This window comes from Cygnus olor, chromosome 1 (genome assembly GCF_009769625.2).
Source record: "Cygnus olor isolate bCygOlo1 chromosome 1, bCygOlo1.pri.v2, whole genome shotgun sequence".
Lineage (NCBI taxonomy): Eukaryota > Metazoa > Chordata > Aves > Anseriformes > Anatidae > Cygnus > Cygnus olor.
In genome coordinates this window covers 118,363,367-118,382,898 of record NC_049169.1, presented here as the reverse complement: position 1 = coordinate 118,382,898, position 19,532 = coordinate 118,363,367, and the positions used below count along the sequence as shown (strand labels likewise).

Sequence of the window (19,532 nt, the reverse complement as noted above, 5' to 3'; positions counted from 1 at the left end):
TAACGTAGGTTACGTTTCTTTAAAAAAGTGGTGGCTGGATAGCAAGGAGTAAGACATTGTTTGCCTCATTGTAGTTGCTGTACATCGGAGCTAGTGTGCTGAAGAAGAGAAAAAACAGCTCCATCTTTGACAGTGAATAAGCATGCTTTGCTTAAAGGAACCTTCTATACTCCTCTGCCTGCACCACATCTTGCACGCTTGGAGACACTGCAGGAAACCTGAGGAAATACAGGAACCTGGAATCTGGTGGTAAGAGCACAAAGAGATGCACAACTAAGCCTCAATGGCATGGAAGAACTCAAAAAGGGACCAAAAAGCGACTGTGCTGAGTTTCTTTTAACATTTTCTGTATGTCAGTTGAAGGTTGATGAACTTATGAGACCCTCAAGACGAAGGAAAGTGCTTGACTTTCCAGGATACAGTTGACAGAAAATAATTTACTAGAATTCCCTTCTATTTCTATTCTTGTCAAACTCAGAGTTTAAATTAATTGTTTTCTAACAAAACTTTGCTTTCTAGGCTCAAAGCCCTTTCTACGCATTTGCAGTGTCGACTTTAAGGAAAACATGTGAGAAGATTCAATTCAAAGGCTTAGATATCCTGGAGTCTCGTAGTACTGCTTGAAGGTGCTCATAACCACAAAAACCGGAGCCAAAACCACAACCGATGAGAAGCATGCTCTAAGTTCTATTATTACTTTGCCAATCACCAAACGCTTTATTTGACTTTTTATTTGACAGTATTATTTACTCTAGGAATTTGATTTTGTGGAATACTTTGGGACCTTTCAAAGAGAAATAAAAGTTACTATTTCCTTAACATTTGCAACTGAACAATCTTTTGAATATCTGGAAATTCCAGAACATTAAACATTAGCTCTTGTTTCTCCTGCCTGTTGGTTGCACTGGCTGTAATGCAACCAACAGATGGCTGTAACAGAAAGTTTCCAAGAACATTCTTAACAAATTTGATGGCAAGTTCTGACAGTGACTTGATAACCTCTCAAAAATCAGTTTCATTTTTTTTTTTTAACCTACAATCTTGTGGTCTATCTACTACCATGTCCTTCCATGTCATCACACATTTACAAATAACATGCACTTGCATGAGAAGAAGGCATAGTAGCAATAGACTGACAGCATATTATTGTTTAAAATAGTGACAGAATAATTCTATAGGCATTTTTGTGAAAACCTAAACTCTGTTAGGGACACTTGGTTCAAAGCGTAACAATAACTTTCAGAAGAGTTTTAAATTCAGGTAAAGATACTGTATAAAATAAAAATAGCACATTTTTGCAGAACACCTGCCCCTAAAAAAAGCCTATTCTATTCTATTTAAGCTAATTTCTAGCCTTTGAGAAAAAACAAACAATCAAACAAACAAAACAAAAAACAAGCAATAAGGTGTAAATGCACTCATGTTTATGGTTATACTATGTATCCTCTAGAAATACCATTTCATCTCTCTTCATCATTGAAAATGCACCCATTTTAGCCTCAGCATAGATGAGAAAGACCTTAAGTGAGTTGTTATGCAGTCATACAATCTAAAGCTGAGATTTCAAATGGTCTCTAGCAGTTACAGACAGACTCTATAAACATAAAAATTAGAAAAATGTATAAATATTAGGAAACTAGAAAAAAACACGACACAAAATTGACCAATCTGACTGACTTCGAAGACTCTGTAAACTAAACTTTGTTAGAAAACATTGCTTGTTGCCAACGAACTTCCAAGTAGCCTCAGCTAATTAGGTGAGATGAACATCACCCTGCACATCAATTTACTATAAAAATATATACACATACAACTGTGCAGGAAAGGTTGTAATGCCAGGGATAAAAGTAGAAGACTCTTCTTCAGAGTAACAGTAACAAAATCTGCACCAAATGTGGTTCTATTGTGGTACTTGTGGATCCTACTGTAATTGCATGTTCTCAGTGTGTGCAAAGGAGCAGTGGTATTCCGGGCTGTATGTATAACCTCATTTTTCCTGTATTCCCATAAGACTATCTAAGAAAGGATGGCTGTGACTATTCACAGTTCCTTTGGTGTTGACATCTCTGAAAGGCTGAAAACTATGGGTTCTCACCACATTAAAAAAAAAACCAGCCAGACAAATAAACAAAAAACAGCCAGAATGCTTACAATAGTCTTCTGCAGTCGTTACTAGTACATGAAACTTCTTTCACAATTAGTAGAATGACTTTTTAAGAATAATACCAAATTGCTTTTAAGAAGATGGGAAGATGAATTGAGTACCTTTCTTCTCATTGAAGCAGATCTATATTATTTGTCAGTTAGACCTATTTGCCTTATGAGACAGTAACTTGGCATTATTTCTTTACCCATTGTGTTGTCAAAGTTATCACAGGTATTTCCTGCAGATTCTACTACCTAATTTAGGAAAGATGGCCATTCAGAAACAGTTCTCTCTGAATTTTATCTCTAGAGTCTTCATAGTTCTCATACAGTGCCCCGATTATCACCTGGGGTTAGAGCATCATGGACACTGGTTCATCAAGTTGCAAGTAGAAAAAGCTTTGGTAAAGCACAGTACTGTTACTGCATTCTGGCATCTAGCTGTTCTAACCTGGAACAAGTGGTTTGGCTAGAAACTGATCTTTACAGGCATAAAGTAGTTGCTCACTGCTTCTCTTGAAAAGAAAAAGTATCTTGAAAATACTATTCTAAGAAATAGTCTCGATATTCTACAACAGAAATATGTCTCCACCACAAAACACCCAGAAAGTTTGCTTTTTGGAAGCTCACAAAACAGGGCAGGTAGAACTGACTTCCTGTATTATGCAACAGGCAGCAGGGAGAATTACTAGCTTCCTTTCATGTAGTGCTGATACGTGATAGTGTATGACTAAAAGAGGGTTTAGGTAAAAATACTTAGATCTTGCTGCTAAACACAGAGACTGCCTGGCAAACACATTCTGAGAGAGAAAAAAAAAATCAAATCTTATTTTTGTTTAATATTGACAACTACGCATGCACTTTTAAGCCTTGGTCAGTCATAAACCCTCCTCTGAGCAATGTAAATTTGTGAACGGAAGCCTGACCTTGTTTAAGTATATAACACTAAAAAACGGTGACCTTTTTGCAAGTCTCCTGCAATTAGTATTCCAGAAAATGACTCTGCAGAAGACATATTAATAGCCATTATAATAATAGTACACTTTTATTAAAGTGACACTGGCAAGATCCCAACCCCCTGGATATGTAGAACTGTATCGTATTATGTTAATTTCCCCACACCAACTACTAATTTTAATCCTGCTCATTCTCATAAACTGTCTTAATTTGGATCAATTCTTCAGCTATTCTACGTGTTATTCTACAGGTAAGTAACTATGCCTTAGAGATTTTACAGCGGCATTTAAATGACTAACCAAAGATTAGCTGCTATTTGTAGTTTCCCTGCATACCACAATTCTGTCCTTATGCCAGTCAATCTACAATCAACACAAGCTGCTTTTGCCTGCTTCATCTCTTGGCTGTCTTCTTGTGTGAAGCCATTGGAGATGAAATTAAAGAACAATCCTGGGTCTCAAAGCACAGGCGTTTTAGAAGGCTGGATTTATATTTCACTTTGTTTGTGAAGAGGTCTGAAGCTAGCACATATAGCAAGGACAGCAAAAAAAACATCAGAAATTGATAGACTTTAGAAAGACTGAATGAAGGCACCGGATACAATCTCATAAAAAAACAAGCTTATAATCTTTTGCACAATCAAGTGCAGTTCTTTTCATAAAAAAATGATCTTGTAAATATTGTGAGATTCTGACAGTACATCTGGTGAAGAGACAGTGAGATTATTTTTATCAACTCTGCAATGTGAGTTTCAAGTTTCATGGATTTTTTAAAATTTTATTTTTAACATATGACAAGTAATTCAAAGATTTTTTGGTCTTGCATTACGACTCCAGCGACATGTACACCTTTAGGCTACCTATTTAGTGATAACTGTATAAATCCGTACCTCCATTAGTTTTGTTTTGTTGGCATCTTATTAAAATAAACCAAAACCATAAGCCATAAATGTTAAACAGAGTAGGAAATTAAGCACTGCATCAAAAATGCTGTGGAAATGATGGGGTGTCTGTCTGCTGAGATTTTCAAATCATGCTCAGATATACATTAAAAACTGTCCATATCAGCCACGCATGAATGCCTAGGCTCAATATCAGCATAATTATAAAATTCTCTGCCCATGTTACACGAAGATCAGATTTGCCTTAGTAGCAGTGGACAAGAGTTAACAGTATATAAGAAAGAACCCTTCTATTGCCTCTTTCTGTAAAGAAAATACAAAACATACACTGTTTTCATTAAAGGCAAGAAAAGAATCTTTTTACAGAGACAGGACCTTTCCACTACTTGTGTTGATGTAACTTTTCAGCTTAACAGAAAGCCGACTGAGGCTCACATGATCTTCCTCACTTTAAACCACATCTGTGTGAATCACTGGAGCTGAGAGGCCTCTAACCACACATGGTAATTTGTTGCTCTTTGCCGTGCACTCATTCCACAGCAACTGTCTCTGTCAGGACAGATGACAGCTGAAGCATGCATATATATATATATGCCTATAATTTAAAATAAGGCAGGAGATGCGTGTTTCACATATATATGTAGCAGTGTAATTACAACTAAAGACAGGCAAGGACTCTCTCCTCCTCTCATTTCAGCTTTATAGTGTTTACTGACTTCTCGCTTCCTGTTCTGAAACCAAACAGCCAAGTTTAGGTATGCTCTACATTTACAAATACTCTCCTGCATGCATATAATTCTGTGAATGTTTCTGGGAAACAATCAAGACGGTAATAGTATATATATAGACATACACACATACATATATTTAAAAAAAGCATGAAAAGTAAAGGTAGAGAACTGGAAGATGGAGGTTTATGGAGACTACAGTGAAACTGAAGAAAGAAGGCGTGTGATGGAAGAATATGGTAGGAAGGTGTGATGGAAGAATATGGTAAAGAAACAGGGATAAATTAAAGGGAGCAACACCTCTGGAATGCACAAAAGGAAAGAAAAGCATGTAAAAGTTGGAGAAGAAAACCAAAAGAAACAGGTGCAGGAGAAAAAAAACAGGGAAAAAGGCAAAAAACATCCCCCCCCCCAAAAAAAAAAGTTCCTAAACACAAGCAGGAATGCTGAGAAGAGTAGTATATATGGAACAGGAGAGAAAAAGCGAATGAGCAAGAAAGAGAGAGGAAGAAGAGCAAGGAAGAGGAAAGAGAAAGGAAGAAACTGGTGCTTGATTTTGAAGATAACCATTGTTTTATTCTGCACACACAGGGGCACTATGAGTTCATGTCTCTAGCTTTCTCCATACTTGGGACCTTTACACAAAGTTTGCCAGTTCCTTTTCTTAGCTATCTCTCACTCTAAAACTGGGCACAAATATGACAGAAGACAGACCAGGGTGGTGGTAATGAAACGTAGTGAGAAGGTATCGTTTTTCAGAATAGACCCACACCTCACAAGTTGCATGTTCACATGCAAACAACCCAAGAACTATTTTAACAAATGAGTGCCCTTCACTACTACTGCCTTCAGTACTTTCTTTCGCATTGCAGAAATACATAGAAGCCCTCTCCTGACCAGTAAGTGGGCAGCACAGCCTTCTATTCAGTAAATTTACTGAAGAAAGAACATTCCCAAACAAAATCAGTGGCTGAGGCTTCATATGACATTTTCTTTTTTACTACAACTGCATACAAATAATCCTGTTTCAAAAACTTTTATATAAAAATCCACTGAGTTCTCATGCTTAAATTACTGGGCGTGCATTCTGAGAAGGGGAAATAGGAGGAAAAGGAACAACTTCCGCAACCTCTAAGATCAAAAGAATCAAACAAACAAAAATCCATGACTTTGTTCAGAAATGGAGACGTGTCTTGCTGCCCTGACTTAGGACGGAAGAATTATTAGTTTACAGATCTTAAAACGGTACAGGAAGAGAAACACTTTCTATATTTTGTATTTTGAGATGCTGAATTTGTTTGTTTTCAAATGCTTGTGGTTTGTATTACAAGGTCTAGAATTTCATACCTGCTCTTCTGTCTAGCACAGTCTACAGGTTTAGAAGTGCTTGTGCTTTCAGTCTCTTATGAAGTGTGCAGCTAACTTGTGGCAGAAATCTCCACCCTCCACGTCACTAATATTCCTTCATTAAGGGGACACAGACTGTATAGTTATTTAAATCAGCTGTATGCATATACACAACGTATATGCATATATCATGTACCACGTCAACACAGAATAATCAAGAAAGTTCATGCAAGGTTATCGCAAAAAAATATATGATTAATACTACAGTATATGCTTAGTGTTCAGGAGAAAAAAGGTTGTTAGTCCATGAAAACATTAATTTTGGGAATTAAAATGCAAAACAAAACAATTTTATCCCATATTAATTTAATGAAAATGTAATCTTATTTCAGTTGTGTTGCAAATACTGAAAACGAAAATAAACACCAGGTAATTTTAATACTGCCTCTAACCTTGAACATTCAGAATTCTCTGGAAATCATATTACTTCTGGTTAACTATACTTTGAAAGTTATAGACAGATTTAATCAAAAACATACAGGCTATTTTTTCTTGATTAGGCAGTATTAAAACTGAGAATAGTAAAGTGAAGAGAAAAAAGCTGATTTTTAAACATGCAAAGACATATACAATAGCTGAATGATATGCCTTGAAGGAAAACAAAGGGATACCTACTTTCTGCTGCTAGAAGTCCTAGTAGGAAGGCAGCATTTGGACAAACAACAAACAGTATGAAGATTTCAGAACAAGCGATTTATAAAGCTGCAACCTAGCATACTACTTTAGCCAAAAATAGTACGAACAAAGCAACTGACAATACCCCCCCCCCCCCGTTTTTTTTTTAATATGGTTTCTACGTCTGAAGCAAATGGGATTTGTGGAGTAGGATGGGAGGAAAACAAGCACTTGGCATTGGGAAAGTAGCACATATATGAAGTGTTAGGCACCTAAAATACCAGATTTATTCCAACATTGGTACACAGTTTCTAAATACTCAGAGAAAACATGATTTAAAGTAAGAGTACTGTAACAGGTGAACTGAAAAACTATCATGATATACTGTAAATAAAGTGTAACATCATATTAATTGCTTAATACACTTATATTCACTAATTAGAATTTAGCAATTCAATTATATTGATTTTTTTAAAACACGTTTCAGTGATTAAATTACGGAAACTACTTAGAAATACAACCATTTATTACTGATTTTAATTCATGGTGACTTTCTATATTGATACTTAAAAATCTTTGTACCTAAACACACCATAACAAAGATAAATAGCTGAAAAAACGTAAAGATAATGGGGAGCTGGAAACACTCAGACTTATCTGAAAACTGACAGTCAGTCATACTTGTACAACTAGGGATTAATGACAGTAAATTATAAGGTGAATACAACTTATTGCCTTCTTCCATACACTCAAAAATGTTACACAAGATCCTTTGCAAATATTTAGAAAATCAGTGGTAATTTTTGCATAACATTATTTCTTTTTCTTCCTCGTGTAGATGAGACTGACAGCTTTTAAGTTATGGGCGTACATAGCTCATGTTTCATGGAATCTAAATTCCACGTAACTACCTGTGGATTAAAAGTAGTTGAATTAAACGAGTGGCCACGTTTGTTGCATGATCCCACTGTGAAAGCCTATCAGACTGAGCTTTTAAAATTTTATTATTTTCAAATTTGAAAATCAAGAACTCATACTATTCAAATTGTCTTATTTGACAGGACAAAATAGTCCCAAAAGGAAAAAAGCATAACAATTTAAATTTATGTAAAGCACTAATGAGACAAAATATTGAGATGCATTTATAAAAATGCCATATGAAACTTTTACGTTGCAATTTGAAGAAACAAGCTAGAAACACTCTTGTAGATTTAAAATGCCTGCTTCTTAGGCAAGAAAAAAGCACTGCCTCTATGTTCATCACATTACACATTTACCGCAGAGCTCAGAGAGCACATAAATGTTCAGGAAGTACTGCAACAGTGCTATTTGGTAGCCTAGGCTAAATAAGTACATTTGGTCAGTATATCTAACATATAATATGCTGCTCTACTTTCTATGTGGTTAAACTGAAACAAAGCATTATAAAATGCTTTACAAGAACTTCATAAGTTATTCTGAAACTGTTCGTCACATATCAGCATACAAACTCCACAAACCAAGCTATACAAGCATGCATGATAGAGGAAAGTTCTTTAACTAAAAGGTAAGATCTGCTTTAATCTAAAAATCAATCATTCAGTTTTCCAAAGACAATGGATGACCCACTGGCTTAACTCCTACAGCAACTCAGTAAATGTGAAAATATGGCTATGAAAAGGTTTTTGGAAATACAAAGTTGTAAAAGAAATTCTTCATTTTATGGGCTTCACCGACTGTTGGCTTAAAAACCTAAACGTCCTGAATCTACTTAAACTCCAGAGTAAACTAAATGGCCTTCCTGAATTCAACTTCCCAAGCAAAATTTTCACACAATTTCACAGCGTTTCCTTGGTCTGCCACAGAATGGGTGACTGAAGAAGGAAAAATCAGAAAAATGCAAAGTTTTTGTGCTGATGATGCTCATTCTTCAGCCAGAGGCATTGTTACCAAAACACTTGAAAATTATACATCTGGTCTCTTCTGTCATGGGACAAATGGTTATCATATGACATAAACAAAGGAAAACCTCTATCTTGATCTAATGTGCAATCAAATGATAGGAGGACCTAGAAGGGTGGGAGGGAGCAGGAGGGGGAAGGTCACCAGAGAGCAAACCCATTATGAATTTCTCTGTTCCCTCATTAATTTCATGGTCCACTTTAAACACTCTCTACTGGGGCAATTTTTTCATGTGCCATACTCAGCTTTTAGAGCTGCAAATTGATTACTTCTGCTTTATATTTGTTTCAGAATATTAAAAGTATCTAAAACATTCATTAGCTTGGGAAACTGGCATTTTACAGTGTCATGAAGACAGGTGGCTTAACAGTCAAATGTTTTAAAACATTTGCAAGACACTTGCCATATGAGCTGTTTAGTGCATTTACTGGAGAAGTTACTGAACACAGAGTATCAGCAGTAAAGTAATATTTTAGTTTAATTATTTTTTATTATTATTTGCAATTATTTAGTTATTAAATATTTACCTAATTTTTCAAAGCATTTTTAAAGCCTTTATTATAGCCTCTCAAAATTCTGCAAGATTGAAATCTACTAGGTTGCCAACAGAGCGCTAGAAGGTTTAAGTCATTCAGAGGACAACTGCTGATGAAAGAGGGAATAGATAACCACGAACAAATATATAATAATAAATAGCTGCAGGAATCAAGAATTTTTAACACAGTCTGTAGCCAAGAAAGGAAAATGTATGCAAAAAAAAATCTGGTTGATTTTAAATTAAATTTATCTGTGTCTACTCACATCTAATTTATTTATGAAATTTGCTGATCCTCATTGGAAAGCACTCTAATAAGAATATCCTCTGCAATTATGCATGTCAAAAAGTCATCTGACTTGCTGTCTATAGTGCTTTGGTATCACAGGCTATTGCTGTGGGAATAGTATAGGGAAATGCTCAGAACATCCAGTAATCCCAGGTTCACGACACTGAGGGAGAACACCTCTAGCCTAATCTGGAAAACAAAACTGAAATTTTCTGTTTCTGTGTTTAGAAAGACCTGGAGGACAGGATATACAATTTGCATAACTTAATAAGCATTTACATTTCTGCATCTTTATCTCAGTAGGAGCTAAACATTTGCCCATTCATTTGGGCAATGACGAATCATTTAATTTTAATGGTATGCTTCATGAAATTTTATGGGAGGATTAAGTAGACAGCTACATTTAAAATATTAAATGTTCTTCAGTAGAGTTTATGATCTGAAGTAACATCGTAAGTTGTTAGGAAGGAAACTTAAATTACCTGAAGACAGTCAAGTTTCCACTGACATTCGAGGGTTTTATGTCTAATTTCTGTAAACTAGTTCAGTTTAGAAACATCACAAGAGCCTGTCTCTGCAAGTCAGAAACATCCGAAAACATAATAGGTGCAATTCTGAAGAGGAAACAACACAGATTTCCATATCTAGCAATTTCAGAAGCTGGAAGTTGCAGTATCTTTTCTTGGAAGGCTCAGTGTTTATCCTCAGATATTAAGTATTTTATCAGCTAGTGTAGTCAGTGAAAAGTACTCACTAAAAATGGTTTCCTGATCACTGTGATCTCCCATCAGTAAGATCGACAATGTTATTTTAGAAAATTATAAAGCTTTTCTAAGAAATCCAAGCTATCGTTTCAGTTATTTCAGAGGTGAACACAGTGTAATAATGGACCTAGCACAGATATTCTGTAGAATTTATGTATGTACTGGATTCATGTGTTCTGTGAGCAGAAAAAATAGACCATGTACCCTTGCTGTACACTGATGTCTGCAATTACATCACTCCTTGAGGAAGACACATGTCCTGTTGATGTGAGACTGAAACTGGAAAGAGGAACGGCAGTTTTTAGACTAGGAAAGTTACCACTGCCAATCATGTCAGTGGCCTATTCATTTTATTGAAATGGAGGAAGTAGCTGGAAACAAAAATTAAAGCACTGAAAAGTAACTCTGGGTGAAGTCAAATCAACTTATTTTCTTTAAAACTATATACAGATCCTTACTTACAGGTACATCAATTATGCCAAAGCTGGCTGCCAGAAGTTAAGCCACGAGGCTGTAATTACCATTTGCAATTAATGATCTGAGATCCCCATTCATTTCAAAGGAATTTATGAAAAGTGAGCATCTAAGCAGTCTTTGTATTTAAGTACTGAAACTTGAATTCCAAGAAATAAAATTTCAGAATTTCAACAAAAATATCCCTTTATTTGTAAATTAATGACATTGAAATAATTCATGAAGATGACTTGCTCATATGAAAGAAAAGCAATACTTAACATTTGCAGCCAGTAAGTAATATTTTCACTTAGAGAATTCATTAGCACACAGTAGTTCAGCACATGTAATTGAGTTTCTGAAATAATCTTCTAGTAAAGAAAGCTTTATAGTTACAAGCATCCTTAGCTCAAATATTCTGCCAGTACTATTTAGTTGTTTAGAAAAATAAAAGAGACTTATATTAGCCTTAGATTTTCTTACAAGTTCATTTAACTTGATCCTAAATCCTTATTTTAGAACAGTTAGGCCAACACATGCTTTTGGATTGCAGATTTTGAAAGTAACGTTATGTGAAAATTAAGATACATAATTATGACAGGGCTGTTTTAATAAATGGACTACCAAGTGATTTAAATACCCGACTATGGGCTGAGGACAAAAGTACTGCTGGAAGCAGTGTTACACTCCTGCCCAAGGCCCAGCTCCATGCCCACAGAATGGTATGTGTTGTCCCTCTTCTCTTGAGGATTTGGGGATCTGGCTCATAATGCCAGAAATACTGCCCAGCCCACTTTAAAGAGGAGACCACTTAACCATACTGTTCTCCAAAACTGTCAAGAGTCTCTGGTATACAGTGGTTTCTTTTTGTAAATAACTATTACTAGGGTATGAGAACCTTGCTTCTGCCTAAGAATTCAGGACAAAAATTCAATATGCTTTTACACTTAAGGAACGTAAAGAGATATATGAGGTTATGGTGCTATTGGTAATTAAATACACATAAATAAATACAAATAATAAAATCAAATCAAATAAAATAAAAATTCAGATGATTTCTGTAGAATCTTACAGCTCTGTAGAAATATTCTCTTGATTTTCTTCTGTCACTAACACCATTATGACTGAAAAATATGTATGCTTTCACATTTAAAGGTTAACTTACTATGCAAGTTTATGAAATTATGAGAAACTAATAAATACTTGGTACTCTAAGTCAGTAGAGAATTAACACAGATAGACTGCAGTAAATATACTTTCTGCTAAAATACCTGAGGAGGTAGGATCTTCAGAGAAGTCTGGCAGCTCTTCAGGGGGGTCACCATAGAAGGAATTGAATTTGTGGCTTGACACTGCTGCTAGTACTGCCCCCTGAATAAAAACACCCACAAAGTCTAAATTACACAAAAAAGGTTAATGAAACATTTTCAGACACCCTCAGTCACTCAACCTCCCAAGCTTTCTTGTGTGTATACCTTTTTGGTGAAGAGTAAGTAAATTTCATAGTCTTCATCTGCTTTAATATTATCAGTAACCATACCTAACAAAAGAGCTGTTCATAAATTAATGAACAGTAACTACATGCTTTGTGAGGGGATTCATGAGAGCAAGTCTTTAAGGGAAAGCACTTTAAAAACCTCTTTGATAAAAAGTAACTCATAACTCAGCCTCTCAAAGTTAAATGATATAGAAAAAAGAATAGTCATCCATTATGGAAGGCCAAATTTAAACCAGTTTCCAATGATGCTAAACAACCAAATAAAATGCTTGAAGAATAAAAATATTTTGCTCAGATTATATGTTAATTTGTACAAGTCAAATCAAAATTGTAAATTGAAATAATTACAATTTAATTTACTGAGGCAGGTGCTAAACCATGTCAATATGTACAGGTCTATGCAATGGACAGGGTTTATCTGAAAGTAATATGATACTTAGACTATAAATACACTGCTTTTTGAAATTTTTAGATCTGGATGTTTGCACACTTGCAATGGATACTATTCATGCTTGAAGAACACAAGCAGAACCCCTTGGACTCTGGAAAACAGAAAAGAATTTGGCAAAGGTCCTTAAAAATCTCCACAAATCCTAGTTTATCTACATAAAACCAAATTCAGGATAGGTTGAGTTATAAAACTTACATCAAGTTATCAAATAATGGTAGAATTTTCTTCCCCCAAACAGATACTTTCTATAATCAAACCTTTTGAAGTAACAAAATTCTTCCAAGTTTATTTATGGGGTGGCAGACAGGGAAAATCTTTTTAGACGTATTTCTGAGCACTGTGATTGGCAGGACATTTCTGTTAAAAACAACAGGTACTTTGCAAGTTTTCATTAAGTGCACCAGGTGACTTGGGCAGAAATTTTAAATATGCCTAACAGTTAGAGAGTAGTCATGAATAAAACAGAAATCTCAATGCCCAGACTTTCAACTCTGTCTGCTTACAAAAAAATTCAGCATGTTTTACAGTTTTAGCTCCAAACATTAGACAGCACATAATGTAACTCTACAGAACTAATGTCCAATTATATTGGAACTTCAAATTCACATCAGGTTTTATAAAAATCTTTAATTTTATGTTAACTTCTGAAGCAGAATGTTTGGTAGAAAGAAGATAAAGGGAGCATACAAACTCATGAAGAAGACAATGGTCCTAGATAAGACAGCTAAAAAAGGAACAAATTATTTTTTTCCCTACAGTTCAACGTATTCCAGACTCTAATATACTTATTATGTTAAAAACATCAAGCAGAAGTACATAGCTATTGCCCTAATTTGTTAGGGATTAAAAAAAATGTTGTGCAGAGGCTGCAATAAAAGGTTAGGGTGATGGAAGGTGGGATGGGACCTCTAGTAGTCTCCCCAAGAAAGCACAGGTTATGTGGTGTGCTGTTATAAATGACAAGAAAAATTCTAAATTTCTGTCAGAAATTTTTAAAAGATTCAGTTGTTAGGATTAGTATTAGTATCTTAATTAACATTCTAATATATCCTTTGCTTTACAGAGGAAACATCATTTTTTTCCAACAGGGAAAAATACTTCATAAAAAATTAAAAAAGGTTTTAGGTAAAGTAATAATCATGAGGCATAGATATCCACAGTACAATGTAAACTAAATAACTACCGTATTTATCTTTTCCTCTTACCTGGACTGGATTGATTAGTGAGTATAAAATTTAGTCTTTAAGGCCAAGCAATACATTCTTATTTGACAAATTCTCATGATCTGACCCTGACAGCATCAGTATATTTGACATCCATTTGAGATATCTATACGAACATGTAATAATCTCAGGCTGCCTGAATGAGTGTTACATGGGAAATTACAAAGCTAGAAAATGGTCATCTGATCTAACATATATTTACTTGTACACGTAAAGTACAGTTTAACCACTCAGATTTTAATGGCTTATATATGCAAACTGGATAACACAATTTCAAGAAACATTCTGCAGAACAGTGCTTTGGTAGCACTGGTAGAATAAATGGTAGAAAACAAACTGCACGTAGAAATGCTCTCTGGGGACTAAAAATAGTGGCTTCCCTCAGAAGAAATCTGGGAAAGACCTGAAATTGTGTCTATGGCAGGAAAAGAGATCACATTTTAAAAGGTACTAGCTAACATTTTAATGAAAGTATTATCTGGACATAAAAACCACCCAAGAGGAAGTGCTATCATAAACTACAGCAACTGTTACATCCTAATCATCAGTTGCTTTTGCAGCTACCTTAAACTTCTGCAAAGCAGCAACTCTCTCTATATATATGGTTCTGTGTTTTATTACAAATTCTAAAATAGCTTGCAAGTTGTAATGCTGCATGTTTCTGTTAAAGTTTTACCGACCTTTCAGAGTATTTAAAGATGTTTCTGTTAACCTTTCCAAGACAGGTCCAATTTACCATTTTGAAGGAAAATCATGCTGTTTTGGGCTAAAATGTTAACATTCTTTCCAATCTGGTTGAGAAATAATCTTATGTATAGGGGATGAACTGAAGAAGACTTCTTTGCTCTCTTTGAAGAAAAGTAGTTAACATTACTGTGTTTCTTTTACCATAAACTTAACACAGTAATAATGGAACCCACTATTCACTCCCCTCCAATAATTCATATGATGGAGAATTACTGAATTAATGTAAGAAGACCTCATACACACATTGGTTGATACCAGACAATTTGCACTGGAATTTAGTTTGAAAAGAATGAACTAAGAAGGGATGAACATCCCTAATAAGACATCATTGTGATGGAACATTGTAGATCAGTTTCAACTTTGTTATTTTACTGCCGACTTTAGAGTACAGATTTCTCTTAGTGCTTTTAAAATTAATAAAGTATCACTTGAAATTCAAATTATGTAACTATGTTGTTTTAACACTACATTTATTTTACCTTTAGTTTTCGTCTTGCATTGAATTTTCTCAATTGTTCTACTGTTTCTGGAAGATGAATCTTGTATGCATAGCGATCTCTCTCCTTAAAACAAAAAGCAAAACAGAACAAAACAAAGATTAAATACAAGTTCTTAACATTATCTTGACATTAACAAACTAGGAAAGAAATGCAACAGCTACTAAGTATCATAAGAAGAATGAAGATTTGGTGCAACCTAAGGTAAACTTTAAGAAACTGACAGAGATTGAGGTATTTTGAAAGAATCCTTAACTTGGGGCCAGAGATATTTTTGTTTCGTGATTTTGTTTCCCACTTTGTAGTAAGACCCTATCCTTGTTTTTTACTCTTATGTTGTAGAAGTTTGTGGCTAACACTGAACTTTGAAGCTGGCAAGCACAAAGCTGGGACACACAAACCCCAGAGAAGCAACACGTACAAGCACTCTCCTAAGGAGTTCCTGATACTTGGGTTAAATTTGGGATATGGGGTATCTGCACAACAGAGCAGGAAATGCCAGCTTGATGGCTGCTGACACCAGGTGCTAGCTTTCATGAAGAATTCTCCACTGTAGATGCAGACCAAAAAGGTGCCAATAAATAGCATGCAATGGGAAGAGAACCTGAAGCAGCTGAATACTTTCTTCTCTTGCCCCAAATCATCACAGAAGCTACATAAACTTATTAATTTAATGTAAATGTTTATCATATGGACCTCTTGAATCAGAGTGAAATCACTGGCAGAAGTAATTCAATCTCTGTATGGTGCCAGATGCCTCTATCCCATATTGTATGTGATTGCTATCTATAAAATGGTTAGAAAAAAATTCTGAGTCAACAGGGAAGGCAGTTCATCTTAGGCAAAAGTAAGAGACAACTGACTGACAGAATGCCAGCCTAAGCTTGGAAGAAAGACTGTCTTAAACTAAATCTTCTCTCTTCTTGTCTTTCAACAAATAAGGGTAAGACCAGCAAGAGACCACAGACATCAAACGTAATATAAGCAGAATCTGCACATTTACATTACAGAATGAACTTTTTTAAAAAAGCCTAACTAGATTAATTTCTCAAACAACATAGATGGCATTTTCTTCTGCTTAAATAACCCTCATCAAAACTCTCGCTTTGTCATCTAAATGACACAACATGAGAAAAAGTCACATTACAGGCAAAGGTAGGCCTCCTGTGTTTACCACAGACTCAATTACTGGAGTGTAATCATTTGGGATTCCCAAATGTGGTGTCCATTCCTATGCTCTGTGAAATTATTTGATTCATTATGCATGCCCCAGATGAACAGACAGAACTTCAGCTCCCTTTGGGTGGAAAGGTTCAAAACTGCAGTTCCCAGTATTCAGAAAAGTGCCATAACTGTTAATCCTGACAGGTGCACACTCCTGTCCTCTTTTTATAAACTAGAATATTCTGTAGGTAGGAATGCAAGAGTCAGAGCCAGAAAGAAATCAGAGAAGTGAAAGAATAACTCCATTCACTAGTAGTTAGACCACTTACTTGGAGGGAGAAGAACATACCAGCCTGTACGTGTCTTTTTTTTTTTTTGTGTGTGTGTGTGTGGTCAACACTTGTCTTAGGTAAAATGGTCCAGGAATGGACACCAGAATCCCACCCTTTCCACTTGAGTGCTCTATTTAAGTTAATGATAATATGACTATACCCTGGGCCCACATTACAGAAAATAGAGGATAAAAACGAAAAATAATTAATTAATCGGTTTCAGCCAAAGAAAATACAATGCTCTTAACCAGCACCTGCTACTTTTCAAATGTGCAACACACCCATCCTTTTCCAACTCCAATGTTCAGAACAACTTATTTGTGTGACTGCTGAAAGCTAGGTGTGTATTCTCCTGCTCCTCTTGTTAATCTGCATTGTCCAGCAACTGCTTTTCCACTGGCTCAAACTGTATTGCAAGTTCTGCCACCACTGAAAAACAATTTGATTACCAGATGCCATGTAATTTTATGTAGTTATAGCAGCCTTTGAACAACTCACCACTACATAGTTATTTCACTCTAGTGAGACATTTTGTGAATCTAAGGTAAGAAAGCAAGCAGTTAAGTAATGCAATACACTGAATTGCTATATGCTGCAATAATAGGAAGGAGATCTGGATAGGACTGAGCTAAGAAGAGATCAGAAATTACTCCTCTGGAGTTTGAGAACCACAGAAAGACACAAGAATACCTTCTTAAAGCTTATTTCTATGCAGTCCTACTCCCTATACTCTGATGCTGTCCAAGATGCTTAAGCGAGTTTGCTCTTGCTGCTAAACAAGGGTTCAAGCTTGGAAATAACCAAAAACTCAAGCTCTAGTCTCACAAAACATTTAAAATATATTATCACACATTCTATACAATGTCATGTGTAATTTAAAATAGTAAACAAACAAATCTTTTTAACCCTTGAAGAGAAAACTGATATGTAAACAACCGGTTTTACTACCTTTAACCAGGGATGATTCAGTGCTTCATATACTGTTATCCTTTCTGCTGGATCCAGCATAAGCATGCGGCGTACCAGATCTTTGGCACTTTCAGAAATATGGCTCCACTGCCTAGGATTCATCTGATTACAAGCAAGAAAAAAAGAAATAATATTAGTAATAAGAATATAAACCAGAACCTGTTCTTTATGGAAGGTAAATGACAGAGATTTAAGAGTGGCTGGTACTTGTAAGCATTGCATCTTAATAAATGTGAAAAGAAGTTTTCAAACTTTTTAGTAACTCACAAAACTGAACATTAGTTGCTTTTGAAATGGCATAAAAATTTGAATACTGTGAATGTTGCATCACATAAAAGCTGACATATCCATGGCATTAAAGAATTACAGTATAATTCTCTACCTACGATACATTTTGTTCAGATAAAAGTGACCACTAGAAAAAAAAACACACAGACAAAAAAGTAATTAGGATTTGTCTGACAGTTAACTATGCATATGATAAACACAGAAATTAAACCTACTCCTGAAATCATATAAGGAATGGGAAGATAATCTATCTCTACCAACCCACAAGTTAAAGTCACTGATGCTGAGTAAGAAGGGAGACATTTAATGCCTGTTGCAAACTACTCTGGTCCTATCCCACAGACATCATGGACAATGGCTCTTCCCAATAAATTCCTTTCAACTTAACAACATTTAAGCATCTTCAGCCATGCAGACAGGAAAGCATACTGAGATGTGATCAACAATACGAGCAATTGCGGATTTCTGTGCACTTAGAGCAGAACTGTATATTTATGAAACAAGAAAGATGACTTAGAACATATTTTCATATTGTGCATATACAGATTTGTGTTCAACTATTGAAGAGGGTGGGCACCCAATAAAACCATACTAAAACAGGAAAATTCTTACCATTGTAAAGGGTCCTATCCTTACGCTATTTCTAGTACTTTCTTTGATTTATGAAGAAATTAAGTTTTATTTGGATGGTACATTGCTAGTTTTATTAAAAGGAATTTCAAAATTATAACTTGTCTTTTTGCAACATTTCAATCTGTTCATTTAAAAAAGTCAATTTTACTTAAAACCAGTCTGGGACAAAAAAAATATTGCTTTAAATTGGAGCACTCTGGAACATTATCTGGCTACGAAATCCACATTTATAGTTGTCATTTGTCTTCTTCATCTCTACTAAAATGAAGGTAATTGCAAATGTGTAGCAAGACTGTTTTGAAATCCTTATACTGTTTTCACTGAATAGGCACATAACAGGAAATGGGAACAGAAAAGGAACTGAGAAGACACAATGTGCTGGCCACGACTTTTTTTTTTAAACAAAGAAAAATTAACTTGTAAGCATCCAAAGGGTTTTAGCTGTTTGATAGATTACATAAAGAAATCTTCCATAGAGTAAAACTGGAATGTCTACCTGTCTATGAAATCAAAAAACTAGTGTCATGAAGAGATATTTCTGTATCTAGGTATACAACATTTAAAGAAATGTGCTCTTGACCAAGTGCAATGCCACAGCTGTCACTTACATTTTAGTTCACATAAAAAACAAAACAGAACAAAACAAACAAACAAAATCCTTCATAAAACCTATTACAGACCATCAGGCAGACAGAGGCTGCCTGACTTTCCACCCATTCTCTGCTAATACACAGATCATGTATGACTTTTAATGGAAAGAGAGCACAACTGCGTGTTCTTAGACAAAACAGCAAAAACAGCGAAGTTGAAGTTTTACATTTTTCTCCATAATGGCTCTAGGATGACTACACTGTGAAATATGCTTATTTTGCATGCACACCAATTTGCTTTCAGTTGCAAGTGGCTCCTTTTGAATAATTAGTTGCAATTTATTGTACTAAAAAGAAAAATGCCTAACCACCCGTCTACAGTAACAGGCATTTTGTTTTAAATCA

At 35.2% G+C, this 19,532-nt stretch overlaps 1 protein-coding gene across 14 annotated transcripts in view; it reads right to left on the bottom strand.

The window, feature by feature from the left end:
- CASK (calcium/calmodulin dependent serine protein kinase) overlaps positions 1–19,532 on the bottom strand; it is a 217,900-nt gene that overhangs the window by 59,759 nt on the left and 138,609 nt on the right. For 9 of the 14 annotated variants that reach the window (XM_040545500.1, XM_040545497.1, XM_040545503.1 and 6 more), the window contains 4 exons: positions 17,596–17,718; positions 15,134–15,217; positions 12,007–12,106; positions 6,754–6,771 (listed from right to left, as the gene is read on the bottom strand). In XM_040545500.1, the coding sequence (XP_040401434.1) occupies positions 6,754–6,771; positions 12,007–12,106; positions 15,134–15,217; positions 17,596–17,718 (325 nt within the window). The remainder of the gene's footprint in view (positions 1–6,753; positions 6,772–12,006; positions 12,107–15,133; positions 15,218–17,595; positions 17,719–19,532) is intronic. The other 5 variants (XM_040545508.1, XM_040545501.1, XM_040545507.1 and 2 more) reach the window with 1 other exon arrangement.